The sequence below is a fragment of the Emydura macquarii genome, unplaced genomic scaffold (assembly GCF_026122565.2).
Source record: "Emydura macquarii macquarii isolate MOO-44397 ecotype Brisbane River unplaced genomic scaffold, CSIRO-AGI_Emac_v2 contig_3623, whole genome shotgun sequence".
Taxonomy (NCBI): Eukaryota; Metazoa; Chordata; order Testudines; family Chelidae; genus Emydura; species Emydura macquarii.
In genome coordinates, this window is record NW_027133760.1 from 57,152 (window position 1) to 75,329 (window position 18,178).

Here is an 18,178-nt window from a genome sequence, read left to right on the forward strand (position 1 = left end):
ACCATCCCAGCGTGCAGCCCTCTACCATCCAGCACACTGGCTTTTGGGAAGTTTTGGCACTGCATGGTAGGGCAGTAATGCGTGGCCCAGAGGAGCCAGGAAGAGAGGGGTCAACTTCCCAGCATGCAGCTTTCTCCACCCCATAATGTCATCCATAGAGCCCATAATCTCTGTGCCTTTTTAAAAAATCCCATGCACCCGTGCAGCCCTCCTCGCTGTCCGCCATCTCTTGCAGAAGCATGGAACCTACACAGTTCTCCACTACTGTCATGAGTGTAGCAAGCTGAGGACGTACAATCCTCTGGTATTTGCAGAGTCACAAGAAGAACCGAATCAGAACATGATAATTTCTTGGAGGACAGATTGCTGTGAGACCCAGTGAAAACCAGTTCAAGGTTGTTGGTGGTGTTTGTGGAACACCCCCACTTCTGGGCCCAAGCAATGAGCACTGACTGATGGGATCACACCGTAATGGAGGTTTGGGATGAGAAACAGTGACTGCAGAACTTTGCACTTACTTGTAAGCAAACAAAACCGCAACAAAGAAATCCCTGCCTATTACCAATTTCCACTGCCCCAATCTTTGACTTAGCGCTCAAGTCACAAAGGAACAGTGTTTAAGCAATTAAACATACAGATAGGCGCCTAGGGGGATTTTCAAAAGCACCTACGTGCCTAACTCCCACTAGGAGTTTATTGGAGCAGGGAACTGAACTCTGGTGCCCCAGATGGGTGCCCGAACCATCAAGTTGCAATGTCGTTCTTGCTCACTGTCGTCTTTGGACCAATGCCTATTTAAATATTTATCTAGAGTGGAACAGCTTCAACAGGAGAGACCCAAGAAGCCCCACATCAGACTATCCCTTAGCTCAGCAGTTTGTGCACTCTCCTGAGCAATGGGAGGCTCAGATTCAAATCCTTTTTTCACACTGGACAGGGGCAGGGTTGCCAACCTTGCATTTTAGTTTTCACTGACATGAAGATCTGAAGTTGATTTTTTTTTTTACTGACACAATAAACATTTTACTGACATCACTAAAAATACCATAAACAATACAATAATGTCACAAAAGTGTGTGCTCACTCACGATATTCTGTACATGGGAATTCGGAATTACGCAGTTGTTTTAGCTGCAGTTAATCGGTCAATCGGGTTCTTTGTCGTGTGCGCAATAATAGAAAACAGGAAATTGATAAAGTCCTGGTCAGTGTAGTTTTATGATACAAGAAGTGATTCTGAACGACAACAATCAACGTCAAAATACAATACGTTTTACTTCTACCCCAATTTTACGGACATGTTCGTTTATTTACAGACAGTGTTCAAATTTTACACTTTTTTATTGACTGTCCATACATTTACAGACAGCTGGCAGCCCTGGACAGGGGAGAATTGAACCTGGGTCTCCCACACCCCAGCAAAGTGCTCTAGCCATTGGGCTTACAGTTATAAGGGCAGCGGTGGTGGCAGCACCACCATCTTCATTTTGAACATGGCCCGATCTGGTAGATGGCCTCTGAGCATGGCTACTGGATCAGGCCCTGCTTGAAAGCTAGGCAAGCAAACACCTATCTTCCCCTGGTTTGAGAATTGCACGGGGGCTTAGGCCGGGGATAGGTGTCTGGATGCCTAGAGCGAGGCAGCAGTGTGCAGACACAGAAGCAGAAACATAGGATTCTAGGGAACATTTACAGTGAAAACGTAAGCACTGAGTTTAGGCAGGGCTTGTGTGGAGCACAGTGGTGCCTAAAACCAGGATTTAGGTGCCTACATCTCAGCTTTAAGTGGCTAGGTCCCTTTGTGGATCAGGACCCTGGAGTTTAGTCTCAAATGTTCCTCACTCGCAAAAGAACGGTAGCATAAGTGTTGGCGTCCCTACAGGAGCAGAGTTCTGGCCGTGCTGGGAGTGAGGCTTCTCTGTAACAGGACTTTCCTGGTTCTTTAGTGTCAGAGTTTGGGATTCGGAAGTCATAGAGCCTTCGGAAGATTCCAGAAGGCTCTAGTGTGTGGCAGCAACCTGAACTCCACTTTCACTAAGCTTCTTCCAAGCGAACCAAGAATTCAGTTGAATCCTCCTCGCTGCTACTTACTTCAATTACAGTACAAAGAGAAATACTCAGTACTGTCCAGTAATTTGCTGACAGTGGACTTCTGAAAAGCACTTCATTTTCATCATTTCCAATATAAATCCCAACACAGTCGTGTCAAAGCAGGAATATGAAGGTCACCAAAAACATGAGGAACAAGAAGGAATGTAGCTTCTGGCGCATCAAACTGGCTCAGCTCTCACTGAGGTCCTGGCTAGAGTTACAAGCACAAAATCTTTATGAGTGCAGAAAATTTAAGCATACACCAGCCAGATAAGTCCAAAGTTAGGGTTCCTGCAAAGATATTAACTCAGCAACCTTGCACATCAGCACAGATACCAGATCCAAACAGACATTAACCTGGTTAAACAAAACTAAAAGCTCAAATTCCCAGATTCTACATTGGAGTTTTATACTCGAAGATTTGATATGGAAATTGTACATATAAAGGGAAAAGAAAACATGGTGGCAGATGCCCTATCCAGGAAAGAGGGCCTGACATGAAGCATCCAGGTCAGTCAGCGGCTAACCCTACAACTTTGTAAGGGAGGAGGTGTGACAGAATGTACCCGTGTTGACACCCTACACACTACTGTAATATTTGTACAAGGCCTTGTGAGACATTTAAAATATCAACTTGCTGATCAATAATATCATGGCAAAATGCACAAATGTAAAGTTAAGAACATAACCTGAAATCATGACTGAAGTATGTTTCAGGATTGTGCCCTGGTATCTCTCAGGACATCATTACCTGATCATCATGGACTATTTTGCCAGCTTGTCTTGGTACCCCGTTCACTCCACCCCCTCAGACAGCTTCCAAAATGTTGGCTGGTCTTACACTCAGCTGTCATATCTCACACTGCCTCTCACTGCTTTCGCCCCTCAAACCCAGCTTTGTGTGCGTGTTGTGAATAACGGTTATTTAATAAAGACACACTCTGTTAAGGAAAAGCAATCTTTATTTATCTCTTGCACATGGTGGTTGCACCTCACACTAATACACAGTGCAAGCTGGAGAGCAGGCATAGCATGGCACAGTGCTGCTTACACAGGCACCTTATTGGTGCTCATTGTCAAAATGGTTCCTTAAGTCCTCCCTGATTCAAATGGCCCCCCACTGTGCCCCTTATAGCCCTGATATCTGGTTGTTCATATTCAACCGGAAGGCAATCTGCCTCTACACTCCACCCAGGGGAAAACTTTTCACCCTTAGCTTCACAAATATTATGGAACACACAGCTGCTGGCTATAACCATGGGAATATTTTCCTCATTTGGGTCTAACCTGCCATAAAGGCATCACCAGTGAGCTTTTAATCGGCCAAACACACGTTCAACATTCATTCAGCACCTGTTATTGAAGCGCTACTTGCTACTATCCAGGTTGTCCGTATAAAGTTTCATGAACTATGGCAGTAAGGGGTAGGCTGGGTCTCCCAGGATCACTATGGGCATTTCAGCACCCCTATTGGAATCTTTTGGTCTGGAAAGAAAATCCCTGCTTGCAGCTTTCTGTACAGGCCAGTGCTCCTGAAGACGCATGCGTCATGCACTTTCCCTGACCAACCCATGTTGTCGTCAGTGAAACACCCACAGTAATACACAAGCACCTGCAGTACCATAGAGAAGTACCCCTTGCTATTGATGTACTCCATTGCAAGATGGTCTGGAGCCAAAATTGGGATATGAATGCCATCTATCGCCCCCCCACAGATAGGGAATTCCATTGCTGTGAAGCCATCCAATATTTCACACACATTTCCAAGACACACACTCCTTCATAGCAGTATGTGATTAATGGCCCTGCACACTTGCAATAACACAGTACCAATGGTGGACTTTCCCACTCCAAACTGATTAGTGACCGACTGGTAGCAGTCTGGAGTTGCCAGCTTCCACACGGCGATTGCCACGCACTTCTCCACTTAGAGGGCAGCTCTCAATCATGTGTCCTTGCACTGCAGGGCAGGAGTGAGCTCCACACAGAGCTCCATGAAGGTGGTTTGCACATTCAAAAGTTCTGCAGCCACTGCTCATTATCCCAGACCAACATAACAATGCGATCCCACCACTCAGTGCTTATTTCACGTGCCCAAAACCAGCGGTGCACAGTGTGCAGATGCTCCATGAATGCAGACAGTAATCTGGCATTGTTTGTCTGCAAGACACAAACAGGTCAGGCACTTGGGATTTCTGTTCCGATTGGAAGCTCATAATATACTGCATGAGCAGCCACAATGTGTTCACAACGCTGCCAACAACATTGGAGAGCAGTGAAGGATTCATTCTTTCAGATAGAGATGGCAGACATACAGGAAACAGGAGCCGTTGAAAAATGCCACAAAACACAGTCAGAACCCATGGAATGACAGGACATTGAACCTGCACTGACGATGCACTCCGATCCTCTCCAAGCAATTGAAAGACTGTCCACAGGGGGAGGGCCTGGCTGAGAAGGAGTCATCAGCCAGCCTGTGGTGAGCATTATCTAACTTTGGGAGGCTACTGGAAGTATTAAACTTAATTTAGAAGGCAATTTGCTTTTATTTCTTCCTGATCAAATCTGATGTATATTCCTCTGCTTTATAATCACTTACAATCTTTCTGTACTTAATAAACTTATTTGTTTGTTTTATGTAAAGCAGTGCATGCGTTCTGGGTGTGTGTAGAGATTTCATTTAGAGTGATGGAGCTGGTGCATATCAATCTTTTTGACAAATTGACTAACCAACGAGCTTGCAGAGTCCAATGGGCAGGACTGAACTCTGTAAAACAGCAGTTCCTAGGGCTGCATCTGGGACTGGGGATGTTGGCTGGGAGTCTCACCGTTGCATAATCCCAAGAGTGGCTGGCCAGAAGCACTCACTCACTAGGGCAGGGACCGCTTGCTTGCAGGTGACTGTGCATGGGCTGACCGAGGAGTGGGGAGTTCACATGGCAGTGGCAAGTGCAAGATGGGGCTCCAGGAGTGGGGGGATTGGGATGAAACAGCGATGGATCAGGCCAGATTGCAGAAGGGAATGTCAGAGCAGCAGAGTGGAGAAGGACTGCAGCCTGGATGAAGGGCCCCCAGTGCCTCTGCTCCCCATGGGGCTGCATGGTACTTCCTCCCGTGCTCTCCAGGTTGTGCCTTGCCCTGACACTGGGGTCTGGGCTCAGCATGTCCCAGTGCTTCCTTCACTAGGATAATGCTAGAATAGGATATGCTGAGTCCAGGCCTCCGACATGTTATCTCCTGTGCAAGTGATGGGTTCCCAGCCGCAGGCAAAGTTGTCTTTGGCATGGCCGAGAAGGGAGACAGCAGATGCTGCTGGGTTTCTTCTCAGAGTCAGCCAAGGAAGGGTGGGGGAATGCCCCTGTATTCCCTCCTCCCCACTTGTGCCTGTCAGAAACACTAGAACACTGTTGTAAAGTGTGTCAGCATTACTCGAGTGCTGCCCTGTCCCGTCCCCCCCCCCCCCCGCCGTCTCTTTTCTTTCCATTTAGGTGATCCCCTCCCAACTAACCCCCATCACCACCCCAAAAAATCATTGCACTAACACGTTATTTGCTGCCACTCCATTGCTCACGCTGCTTGTGTATTCTACCCTTTCCCTGCCTTGGGTCTGTCTTGCCTACTTGGACTATAAGCTCTTCAGGGCAGGGATCATTTACTACTCTGTGTTTGTCCAGCAGTCAGCACAATTGGGGCCCATTCATAGTTGGTCCCTAGGCAATACCATAATACATGTGATTATTAAATCCTGGACCACTCGAGCTAAAGGAGGCCTGTGATTAGCCTTGACAGAATTTGATTTTTATATTTTCATAATTTCAATGGCTGATGTTGCTATTAAACATTATTTTAGATTTTTATCTATTGAAATTTGTATAGTCGTGGCAAATTATGGAGGGGGTCAGGCAATGTTTAATGACAGCAGATGCTGAAATTCAAAAAGTTAAAGCTGTATAACCATTAAAACACAAATTGTTAACATCACAAGTCAAAATATACAAAGTAAATATCCTTAAATCACACTCTAAGAAGTTCTCAAGCAGCATTTTTCTTACTTTACCTATCTGTAAAGTTTGATTATCAATGAAAATATTTTTCCATTAGTTTGTGTGTACAGTGAAATTGATGTTTACTAACATTTACTGATAAAAGTTGAATCCTTCCAAATCCGTTACACTGCTAAACAGTTCTGATTTGTTCCAAAAGAAGGCTGTGGTGACACAGACACAGACTGCTGGTTCATCACACTACTGGAGTTAGAAGTTTACTTTCATTTCTGGGTAGACAAATGTCACACATTCTCATTTCACCTTCCTCTGCCTATTCACAGCACTCATGGTCTTGTGGCATACATGAGAGACAGACTCTGGGAGCGGAAGTCAGTACAAGTAGAGAGCAAATCAGTAGGGGCAGAAGGCCCAGCTTCTGCAGCACTCCTGGTGCCAAAGAAATGAGAAACAGGGACTGAAAAAAAAGTCTGTCATCTGCTTAGCAAAACAGAAGTCTAACCTAAGGGGTCACTAGGCCCAGCCTCTGTCATACTAATAACTCAAGCCCTGGGCAGAGTGAGAAAGACCAAGACTGGGAATCATTCTCAAGTCTTTTCCCTGGCAACAAAGATAAATGTCAGCAGGTCTCTGCAATGCTCCCATCCTTGAGATGAGGACTGAGAATGGATCTAGGATTTCTGCACAGAACTCATCCTCAGGAGCAAATGACTTTGCTCCTACAGAGCTCTCAGCCTCAGGGAACTGAGAGTCCATGAATCAGATTTGTCTCATACATGGCTGTGCAATTCTGATTCATTTCAGTAGAGAGCAGTGGTGACAGACACAAACCTCCTAGGAGCATCACCAGCTTGGGTCCATTGGAAACAAGGATTAGGCATGTCTGGATGGGCTGCTGGGATCCAGATCCACTGGCTGGGTGTGAGTGAAGGCTATTTGGTGGGAAAGTGCAAGAGGAGGTTACTTGAGGGATTTCTCACAGATCCATGGTTGAAGAACTTCACAGCTAGAGGCCTGGAGGGTACTCTGCCACAGGACACCACAGTGCTGCACAGGGCTGTTAGAGATGACCCTGCAAGAGACATACACAGAACAAGGAGAGATAGTAAGAGTTGTCACTAAAAGGCAAGGCAGAAAACACTCTGTGGTGGGGGGGAGGAGAGGAAGTGACAGGAACTGCTTCAGAAGGGGCAGCTCTCACTGAATCCGAAATGGACAATAATAGAGACTGCTTATCATCATGAAACCCACGCCAGTACTAGACAAAGACACGATGCACTGCATTAACTTTAGAAACTTGAGCTGTGCATGTGCTCATGCCAGGGGCCATCTGGGTAAGGGTGAGAGCAGCAGAGCTGGGATTGCCTTCCAGTGGAGTTCTTTAGACTACGGAAGCTGGAATTCCAGAGAGAACCTGGTCAAGTGGCTAGAGCACAGAACGGGAAATCAGGCCAAATCCCAAGGTCCTTACTCAGGCAACAGAATGAGCATAATTGCTGGCTAAAATGCTGGTTTACAGTGGTGTAAATCCAGAGTAACTTCACTAACGTCAAAGGGCCTTTGGCCATGTAGACTATAGCTGTAACTATGCCAGTGTAGGAACACCATCTCCACAAGTGACAGTAGCTGCAGCAGGACTTAGGTCGGCACAGCTATGACAGTCAGGGGTGTTGATTTTTCACACACCTGAGTGGCACAGCTATGTCAACCTAAATTTTAAGCGTAGACCAGGCCTAATTCTCCTCTGCCTTGAACTGTGTGCGCCACTTACACCAGTGCAAAGTGGCGGTGAAATGCTCCCAAATCAGAAAAGTAGGGCTTGATTCTGAGCTGACTTATGCCAGTTTAACACCAATGGAACTTTAGAGTGTAACCAATGCAACTCTGTTAACTTCAGTAGAATAATTCCTGATTTACAAAGTTGCAGGTAAGATCAGCTTCAGAGCTGTACTATTTTATACACAGGTATAAATGACTTCACACGGTACAAAGTGGCTGTGATGCTCTCCAGGAGTACCCAGGGCTATGAGGCACCTCACCACCACCTACCAACAGTGTGAGGAAGTCTTGTCTGTGCCTGCTGTGGATTAGCTCCCAGGAACCACCAGCCTCTGGCAACACAAGCACTGCCATCCAAGCCTTCACAGGCCTCACTGTGGCACACACCAACCCTGAGTCCTCTAAGCCTATCCTGAAATGTCCAGCCTCTGATGTAATAGACACTTACAGAATTACCAAGCCTGCGGTGCCCACAGGAACAGTACACACCAGCTTGCCAGATTCTACTCAGGCCCAGCCCCGTGCTTAACACCACAGCACTGAGATTTATTTATAGTGAAAACAAGAATACATTTATGATCAAAGCACAGAGATTCAAGTGATAGTGAGTAATCATATTTAAAAAACCCAAATGGTTACATACAAAACAAAATCATAACACGCTTTCTACAGATTAAACTTAACTAACAGGTTCCCCTCCTGTCTAAAGGAAGCTTATCTCACCCAAAATCCAGCGTTTTCAACTACGCCTATTTGAGAATGAGACTTCTCTTTCATGAAGCAAACATGCTATCCATCTACTTCCTAGGTGAAGGATGACAGGGTGTCATCTGTGTCTCCCAAATATAGTAGAGCAAATCAAGATAGGGTTCTCTCCCCGCACTCCACTGTGCACCTCTTCCTGTTATTTTTCTCTCTGGGATGTTTTACAATCCTTCATTATCATTCAGTTTAAACTGGTAAGAGGAGACCCACTGTGAACCATACAATACTTAATTTACCTGTAAACAGCCATACAGATAAACATTTCTTGTCTGTCAGAAAACATGTTATTCACCTTTGCTGGTGCCCAGTCCCTAGACACAGACTACAAGAGCAGAGTTTTCAGTGTATTTACATAACTCCTTGCATAACATTTGCACATGCATTTCACAATTATATAGATGACCAGTGTGACACTAGCTTTTGAGATCTCACATGACATTCTTCGGTGAGCTAGAACATACATACCAGACCCAGGAGTTCCCTGTAATCCCTCTACACCTCCTTGCCAGTTGACATGAAGAGTCTTGGGTCACAGCAGTAGAGAAAAAGGCCCAATGGCTTTCCCTTGGATTCATGCTGATGGTGGTAGAGTAGAATTTGACAGTGCATAAGGTCTGGTCTATACTTAGAATTTAGGTCGACATAACTACAGCACTCAGGGGTGAGAAAAATCCACACCCGCTGAGCACCATAGCTAAGTTGACCTAACCACTGGGGTTGATTCAGCTAGGTCAACAGAAGAACTCTTCTGTCCACGTGGTTACCATCCCTCAGCAATGTGGTGTTCCTACACTGTCAGAAAAAGTCCTTTCCTCAGTGTAGGCTGCATCTACGTTGTGGGGTTAAGCCAGCACAGCTATGGCGCCATAGCTATATCACTATAGTGCCCGTATTGTAGACATGGCTCTCAAGATCTTCCCTAGGAGTTTTGCCTGAGTAAGGACTGATAAAACTGTATTACTATCTTAGGACCTAGCTCTTCAGAGTGCTGCTGTTTTTTTAAAAACTGAAATCAAACTCACTTTGTTTTGTTGAGTTTTGAGCCATCTTCCCAAACCCAACCAGTGCTGGTCCTATTCCTCAGACCAATCCAATGGGCATCTATCTTCATCAGCGAGAACAGGTCCTAGAAAGCAGTGGGGAAGGACAAAGGAACGAATCAAACTCAACCTGAAAATTCAAGTCCTGATGGGCAAACAGAGCAATCAAATGTCATGGAGCAAAATATACCAACTGAGCCTGACTATTCTCAAGAACCTATGTTTTCAGTGATTATTTTGTTTAAATTTTCCTGGGAATTTTCTCTGTTTATTATAAAAATTTGAAAATGTGTGAAAATCAGTGCAAAAAATTAACCTGACAGTTTTCTGGTGAATGTCCTGGTTAATATGGGGGGACAGGAGGACAGAAAAAAAAAGTAACAAAGAAAAGTTAGAGTATTGAAAGTAAAAGCAGTTTAATGCTGTGGTTTATTTCTGTACAATGAACTGTACATTAATAGTAAATGAATATATGCACGTATGCACATATCTTCTACTACATTGCCTTGCTTTGACCAACAGCCGCACATTTACACTTAGACTAACTTATTATTAACATATCTAATGGGATGCACTGAATTCTCTTAAGGTAAACAGTCTTTTCATGTACTTGAGTGATCCAAAATTGGGTGAAAATCTGTAAAAACTGAATAATAACTTCTGTAAAACTTGGGATTTTTTCAGTAAAAACTGAAAATTGAAGAACCTTAACTATTCATGTGGGTGGCAAGACTTCTACCTCCACCTTAAGAAGTGCCGATGGCTTGTCTCCTTTGCGGCTGACCCTGCCTTGTGTTCCCCAAACTCTTTTTTTTTTTTTTAAACAGTTACAAGATAATAGCTGGCAAACAGCTCAATTCTGGGAGTCCTGTCTTGGGACATGTAGCAGACGCTGTGTTCAGGAAGCAGCAGACATAACTTGAGGTGCCTTGGGTTCATACTGCGAAGGAAGTTCTCAGAGGGTGAACTCAGAGTGCACAGAGTCTCTCAGATAAGGGTCCTACATTAAAAGCCACAGGGAAATTTCAAATCAAGTCAGAACAGAGGTGCACAGGCTGAACTTTGGGGGAGCTCTGGACTGGAATAACAGGGGGGCTGCAGAGCTGTGTGGGGAGCCCAGGACAGAAATAGGTATTGACGGGTCAGCACTGAGATTTCATTAAGACATAAGAACTTTTCCCCCTACAGGCTTTCATTTCCATTTGTCTGACGTTTAGCTAGTGTTCATTGTTCATAGAAAGAAAAATTATACACAATAAATTCTGTCTTGGAGAAAATCCACAACAGTTGAGGAAATCACCAGGAATCAATTTGCCCCACTGCATTTCTAACTAAACCATAATAAATACACCCATTTATTAACACCATGGAGATGTCTCGTGTCTCCTGCTGCCAGGATTGGCAATGCAAGGAAGCAAACAACAGAGCTCACATCTTCCACAGAAGCTCTAGCTATGTGAGGCAGGGGACTAGGAGCAGCCAGAGAGATGACTGGGGAATGGAAGGTTGGGGAAATCAGGGAGGGCCTCTGGCAGCGTAGGGATGGGGAAGCATGTCCAGAAAATCAAAGAATGTTTCAAACAAGAGGGAACCTATGGGTCACAGCCTATGCAGCATAAGGAACAGAGTGACACATGCAGTATGGGGGTGACTTACATCAGGAAAACCCTTTGTATATGGAACTCATGACAGAGGGTATTGGAGAAGGCCCCAGGAACAGAGAAGTGGGTGAAGAACTTTCAGCACAGGGATCAGGGAGGTTTTATGGTAGTAGAAAAATGGGTTGTGAGGGGCTTGAGGATGGCTTCCAGCAGCAAGGACTCTGGTCAGGATTTGCTTAAGCAAGAGTCCCCACTAACTTTACCTGGTTTGCCTGAAACTCTCTCATGGTCACTAGTTTTGTGCCCCCCTACCTGGCACTTGGAAGGGGAAGAGCTTACAAACAAACGGCTTCCAGTATCACCCACACAACTGCATTCAGTTGCTGAGACTGGCTGAGCTAACTCCCATCAGTGGAAAGCTAAATATTGGCGGGGTGGGGGATGGAAAAAGGCTACCATGCAACATCCTTCCCTGACTGCTGATTACAACCACCCCCTTGGGAATCTCTTAGATGTAGACTAAAAATGTCAGCTGTAGTAAGAAGTGAGAGCTTAAGGCCTGTAAAACAGGCTAAGGCCTAAATGGAAAAAGCCGAGTGAACAGAAGTATAAGGGGTCACTCAAGTTAACTGAAACTGGTACAGGAAAGTGCTGATACTGCAAGATTGTAAGACTGCCAAAATATTACTAAAATATGTAGCAGGTATAGGAGGTACCAAGATACTAACTCTCTGAAATGACACTTTTATGGATAGAAATGATACATGGAGTGGTGTTGCCCAAATCAGCCAATCAACGGAAAAGGTGGTATTAGACTACGTCAAGAGGGCAGCAACTACCTATTTCAAAGGGGGCAGAATGAAAGTGTATGTAACAGTGTATAAAAGAGGGTGTTAGAGGGAATACCGGTGTCTGGTCTAGGGGATAACGGAAAGTCCCACCGTTGGGCCGAGACCATGGTAACGCCGCCTATGTGAAACTGACCCAGAGATACTCTAAGTCACTTCTCATTGTGCTGCACACAATAAACCTGGCCTGGGTGCCTTCATTGCTCAGCTAATGTGTGGTCATGTCGACTCATTTGATTGTGAGAGCCATCTCAGTTTCCTGATCAGAGCTGGGACAGCATCTACACAGGGACACATGCATGCAGCCTACACTGATAAACATCGGTGACCAACACACCGATTACCACATCAGCCTCCTGTGTATCACTGTTATAATCAACGGTTTTTTCTCCCCTTTGTAGTCAATTTGGTGTCAGCATGATAGCACACACTGGAGGCAAATCACAGAAGCACTTGCAAGACAATAAAAGAGCCTCATGGAATGACGCTGACAGATTTTTACCATTTTCTTGGCATCACTGATCACCAGGAGCTTTGATTCTTCTGCAGAACAGAATGTCTGGCTAGAATTCCAATCCTTTTTCTCCTTGGAGAAGAAGTAACAGTTGCTGCTGTAACCCACCCACTTGTCAGGGCAGCCAGGAGGACAGGGACTATCTGCAAAGGGATCATAATAATGACTTTACTCCATTTCTATTCACCTGAGTCAGGAATAAAGATATAAAAGACTATACAAAGTAATGAATCACAGGCCCTTTGTATAATTTGCACCACACTTTACATCACCTCTGAATTTGATCAGATGTGTGCACCATAGGGCTGATCTTCCTCTTATACCGGGTAACCCCACAGACTTCAATGGATGCAGTTACTTAGTCCTGTGGGAGCAGAACTTAGACCTCTGAAAGCAAGGCAAGCACTGTGTGTGTTTGAAAACCAAGGAAAAGGTTATGTCATACCCATGGTGTGATCGTTTTGCAGGGTGAGAAGTAGAATAGGTGTGACCACAGCTCACAGCAGCATATGCATATGGGGTTTAGCACCTTCTTGTGCATGCCACACTCAGAATGTCACACCAGTAGTACTTTTAGTTCTCAGTTTGTTGTCTTAACTCAGACAAATCTGAAAAGATTTTTCATTACATTTCATTGCTCTTTCTTTAACTAGGAAACAAGGCCTAGGATAGTTCCCCCAGGGTCTCCATAGGGGATGACCTCAGTAAGCTGTAGGCAAGTTTCTGCTTTCCTTTACATGGTGCAAAGCTGGAGTGTCTTCAGTGGAGTTACTCCAGATTTGCCATAGTATAACGGTGATCAGAATCTTGCCTCCTCTGCTTAGGTGAACTGAGAGCAGATCTCCCATCTTGTGATCTCAGGTTGTTCACATCCCATGTCTCTTTGGACACTCACCAATCCTCCAAACCACCCGCACTACCACTACCATCAGCATGACGGCGATCAGTATCCCAGCACCCATAGCCATGCTGCACAGGACAGATGACCAGCGCTGGTGAGCTGGAAGAGAGAAAACAGGAACCATGGTAAATGTATGGTGTATACACCTACCTTACTATGCATCCCCATTAACAGTTATATTTTATAGCCTGTACATGGCACTGGACAATTTATTAATTGGCCAAGCAATAACAGTATTCCTGTCCCAAACAGCTTATGGCCAGAGTAGACTATAGATTTTTATACCCCAAAAGGGATGCACTACTTACATCTCACTATAGTTCCTTTAATAACATATCCATACCCAGAAATGTCTGCCTACATCTGCACTATCCAGGCATCAGTAATTCCACAACGCTGAACTCAACAGCCCCACACAGTGTTAAGGGATATTTTACGGCAAGGAATGCTCTTGGTAGGGGGGCCCCCTTCCTCTGAATCAGTACGGACCCCAATAGCTCACAGTCCAGCTCAGGCGCTGTGTGGATGGGGATGGTGCATGTGACTCAATAAGGGGCGCTCTCCGTGAAGAATCGATACTGACCTCAATGTTCCAGTGTGGTGCTGAAGAATGATTTTGTGCAGCTGGAGCTGCTACGTCTCAGATAGAAAGTAAAAACAAGAGCTTCTCCACATGTTCATTGAAAGATGCCCTGACACTTTCTGCCTGAGTAGGTAGTTTTAACCTCAGCATCCTGCCTAGCTTCCTAATAATATAACTTCATTCTGCCTCTCTAGAATTCTTCCTGGAGTTTCAGATGGAAAAGTTACTCCATTCCTCTGATATTGACCATGTCTTCATTCATCTCTGTACAGTGCCTAGCACAATGGGCCTAATTAGGACTGAGACCTTTGGATGCTACTATAAATAACAATTCATTATTATTCTTACGATAGTGTTACTAGCACAGTGTGGCTGTTGAGTGCCTCAAGATATTGGACTCAGTCTGAGGGCCTGAAAATTCCCTCAAAGCCTAATGTTAGGAGGGTAGGGGGAGCGCCATCTCTATCACATAATCTCTTGCACACATTGATTATAAACAGAAAATGGCTCAAGTGGGAGATAAATATCTGCTCAAACTTAACAATGAAGTCTAGTTTCACAGTTCTGAGAAGTTGCCTGTCCAAATTTTTCAGTTCCTCCCTCTCGCCCGTCTTCTCAAAAACAGAGCGTGTGTCCTGGGCCCTCCTCTGTCAGCCTCCCAGTCCAGATGCTGCATCTTTCCTACGGCAACCATAATTCCTGCTGCCATGAAAAGCTAATCTCAGCACAATATGAATGAAGACTAAAATAAATTAGTGATGGGTGCAGTTTCTTGTTTACATCTTCCCCAAACTGTAGCTATGCTGATTGTCTTATTCATTGTATCTTTATATTATTATCTGGACTTTTAAATGGCCCTGTCACTGGGCTCTAGGCACATGTACAATGAAAGAATCACAAATCAGAAATAAATATATATCTATAAATCCATCTGCCTTAATCAGTTAACTTATTGGGACTATCAATATCCCCTGAACCCACATACGCTTTCCTAATCCTCCCCCTTCTCCAAAGACTGGGGAAGCTAAAAGACCTTGCCACGGTCAGCAGACTCAGGATCCAGAGAGCAGATGGAAACAAATCAAAATAAAGGTTGTGGTGCCCCTCCAAAACCCATCCACAGGACACCACTCACAATCAATTGTACAGATGTTCAAAATGTGATCATGCATGATCCTTGGGTTTGGTTCCTCTTCACTGTAGTGCGAAGACACTCACGCGTTCTGCATGTTTAGTTTCCCGTCTGTGAGGCACATATACACCACTGGGCTTCTTGAGCTTGGCTCTCCTTCAGGATGGCTCAGGTGTTCCCTTGGGTTCTACAAGGCTCCTTAGGTTTGACTCCTTCTTGATTGGGGAAAGTGGCAGTACTCTCCTAGGCCAATCACTCATGATGCCAAAGTGAGCCATCACTCACAGGAGATTGCACAGACCTTCATAATGGGATCATCCCTCTCCTTTCCTACATGCTCATAGTGAGCAATGAAATAGTTAATACTTGAAATGACAACATTGTTATCCTTGTGTATCTGGCTTGGCTCCCATTGAGATGAACAGAGAAGTTCACACCCTACAGAGTTAGCGTGTCAGATTCATCAGTTAGCCTTGAAAAAAGGAGCTGAAGTGCATCCTCCCAACCAACCATTACAGATAGAGACTATTTTAAAACATGTGAAAGCTTAAATTTTGGAGAATAAAACAGCAGCACCCAAGTGGGGTTGGTATACCACACCAGTGCAGACTGGATGAATATAAGTCTTGGCAGGATCCATCCAACTGAGGAAAGCAAGCTCCAGAGTTGAGGGTCCGCCAGTGAGAATTCAGTGCCTGTAGTTCTGCCCTGTTGAACCAAGGTGCTGTAGGGCTGAGGGCCTCTGCTGATCTCAACTGTTATGGTACCACATACACAGAGATGCTTTATGTGGGAAAAGGGAAAAACCAGATGAGATTAGATGAAACTGAACAAGAGGGGGAAATCTCACACTGGATAATCATGAAATATTTCCTAACAGTGAGGGGCCTGTGAGGAAGGGGAGGGAAGGGAACCCTATTACACAGGACATTTAAACAAGAACTGGACAAAGCTCTGGAGAGTTGACTGTGATGAACTGCACTGTTCTCCAAGAAATTACAAGATGTGACCCAATAAGAGGTAGTAACAGACTCACTTCAGCCCAGAGAAAAATGCTTCATTTTTGGAGATTCGGTAGAATGAGGTAGACAGTGATCAGATGCTGTTTGCTGGGGAGGCGGATGGTTGTGGGTTTGAAGAGGAGCTTCCCCTTTTCTATTCCTGTGGTCTTATCTCAATAGGAGACAATGTGAAAAAGGGAGATTTTGAAACAAAAAAGAGACTGCAAATATCTAATTGAAATATACACAATACAATCCCCACCTCCCACAGGATGTAGTTGAAACACAGCCAGAAAACATATCCAAAACCAAGGAGGTCTCCTCCCAACTGAGTGAGACTTCGCTGGCAAGTGGATATTTGAGGTTTCCTATGGCAGCTTTGTTCAAATTGATTAATATCTGGCATGTGCCATTAACAGCCACGGGCACTAGCAATGCGTGTTTTAGCTGCATACACAGAAGCATCCTTTCTTGGGACAGGAAAACCTCTCTACATAGTTCTGATAAGACCCTACCTGGAATATTAGATTCAGTGTGGGCACCTCATTTTTAGACATTAGCAAACTTGTGGGAGTTCAGACAAGAACAACAAGAATGATCAGGGGACTGGAAGGAGACAATTAAGAGATTAAGAGAGCTAAAATCTATATTAACTAAGCCACAACTAAATTGGGGACTTCATAACAGCCTGCAAATATCTGAAAGATGTAAACAGCAAGAGGGAAGAGGAAATTATGAAAGTAAAATTTAAGATGAATACCAGGAAAATCTTCCTGATAGTGAGATGTGTTGAGCTGTGGAATTGTCTCTCAGGAAAAGAAGTAGAAGCTCTGGGTATTTTTAAAACTAGATTGAAGAAAACATTGAAAAAATATAATATACTACAGCGAACAATCTTGCACTTGCCCTCAGGAGACAGACAGGATGATCTCATGGGTCTTTTCCCTCTCTATGATTCACGTACGCCAATAATTCATCTGTATCCTCATCTTTATTAGTCTATATATAGGCTTAAATTTTCCAGTCTATTGTCGTGCAGTCAAACTCAAGAAACTACAGATTTTGGGTGCCCAACTTGAGAACTCTACTAGGGGTCTTATTTTCAGAAATGCTGTGATCTTTCAGCTCCCACTGATTTCTGATAGAATTGTGAATGCTCAGCACTTTTAAAAATCAAACCCAAGATGTCTCAAGTTGGACACACAAAATCAATTACCAGCTCTGAACATTTCTGCCATAGCCACTGTAGATACTGTATGACAGATCCTTTGCTCTGGGATTCACCAGTTTCATTTGGCTTGCTTACCTCTATTTGTCACGACATCGTTGGTACAGACTGGCGGTGTTCGTGAAAACCGTACAGAAGTATAGATTATTTCTTCACTCATTTCAGCCGCCGAGGATTCTGCCCTGCTTCCCTCCATGCTAAGATGAGGAGCGTGTATAGCAAGGAGTTTGAATCAGGCTGTTGAGCGAAAGACCTCAGAACACGTGAAACAGGAAACCTGAGGCTGCATTTAAAAAAAAGAATTCGCAATCTGGCAGCCTCCAGCTGTATGAAAAAAGTGAATTAAAGGAAGGGGTAGTTCAAACGGAGGCAAGAGCCAATACACTGATACAGACAGTGGGAGCACAAGGAAACAGAGATGATTATGATCAGTGGAATAAGCAGCAATCACAGCACACTAACTGCTTAATCACGGTCCAGCACTTGGAGGCAACATAGCCAAGAAGGGAGATTTGAGGAGGACAAAGTGGTTGCTTTGCAGACTTTTATGAAGAGCTCTTTCCATGCATGAGGGTCAGCATGGATGAAAGTGCAAAGGTGATAATTTCAACAAATGGGCAATGAAATCTGGAATCACTGGAGAGCAGAAGCCAGGAGTCACATCTGGAGAGTATGTAAGAGATGACAAGAG

General features: G+C 44.5%; 1 protein-coding gene across 1 annotated transcript; it reads right to left on the bottom strand.

Annotated features, from left to right (window-relative positions):
* Positions 1-6,067: 6,067 nt before the first annotated feature.
* LOC137145754 (killer cell lectin-like receptor subfamily G member 1) lies at positions 6,068-17,818 on the bottom strand. Its single transcript, XM_067536686.1, has 5 exons — positions 17,566-17,818; positions 13,538-13,642; positions 12,631-12,785; positions 9,662-9,765; positions 6,068-7,167 (listed from the first exon to the last, which is right to left on the bottom strand). Exons 1-5 carry the CDS (start codon positions 17,681-17,683, stop codon positions 7,056-7,058), a joined length of 594 nt encoding a protein of 197 aa, XP_067392787.1. The 5' UTR covers positions 17,684-17,818; the 3' UTR covers positions 6,068-7,055.
* Between the last annotated feature and the right edge of the window lie 360 nt (positions 17,819-18,178).

What these genes read in the sequence shown, in the direction of transcription:
- LOC137145754 (XM_067536686.1), bottom strand. Translation starts at nt 17,683, where the DNA reads ATGGAGGGAAGCAGGGCAGAATCCTCGGCGGCTGAAATGAGTGAAGAA. An exon ending in CGATGTCGTGACAAATAGAG is followed by an intron (nt 13,643 to 17,565) that starts GTAAGCAAGCCA and finishes TCTCTCTTCCAG; the next exon opens with CTCACCAGCGCTGGTCATCT. An exon ending in GCGGGTGGTTTGGAGGATTG is followed by an intron (nt 12,786 to 13,537) that starts GTGAGTGTCCAA and finishes ATCCCTTTGCAG; the next exon opens with ATAGTCCCTGTCCTCCTGGC.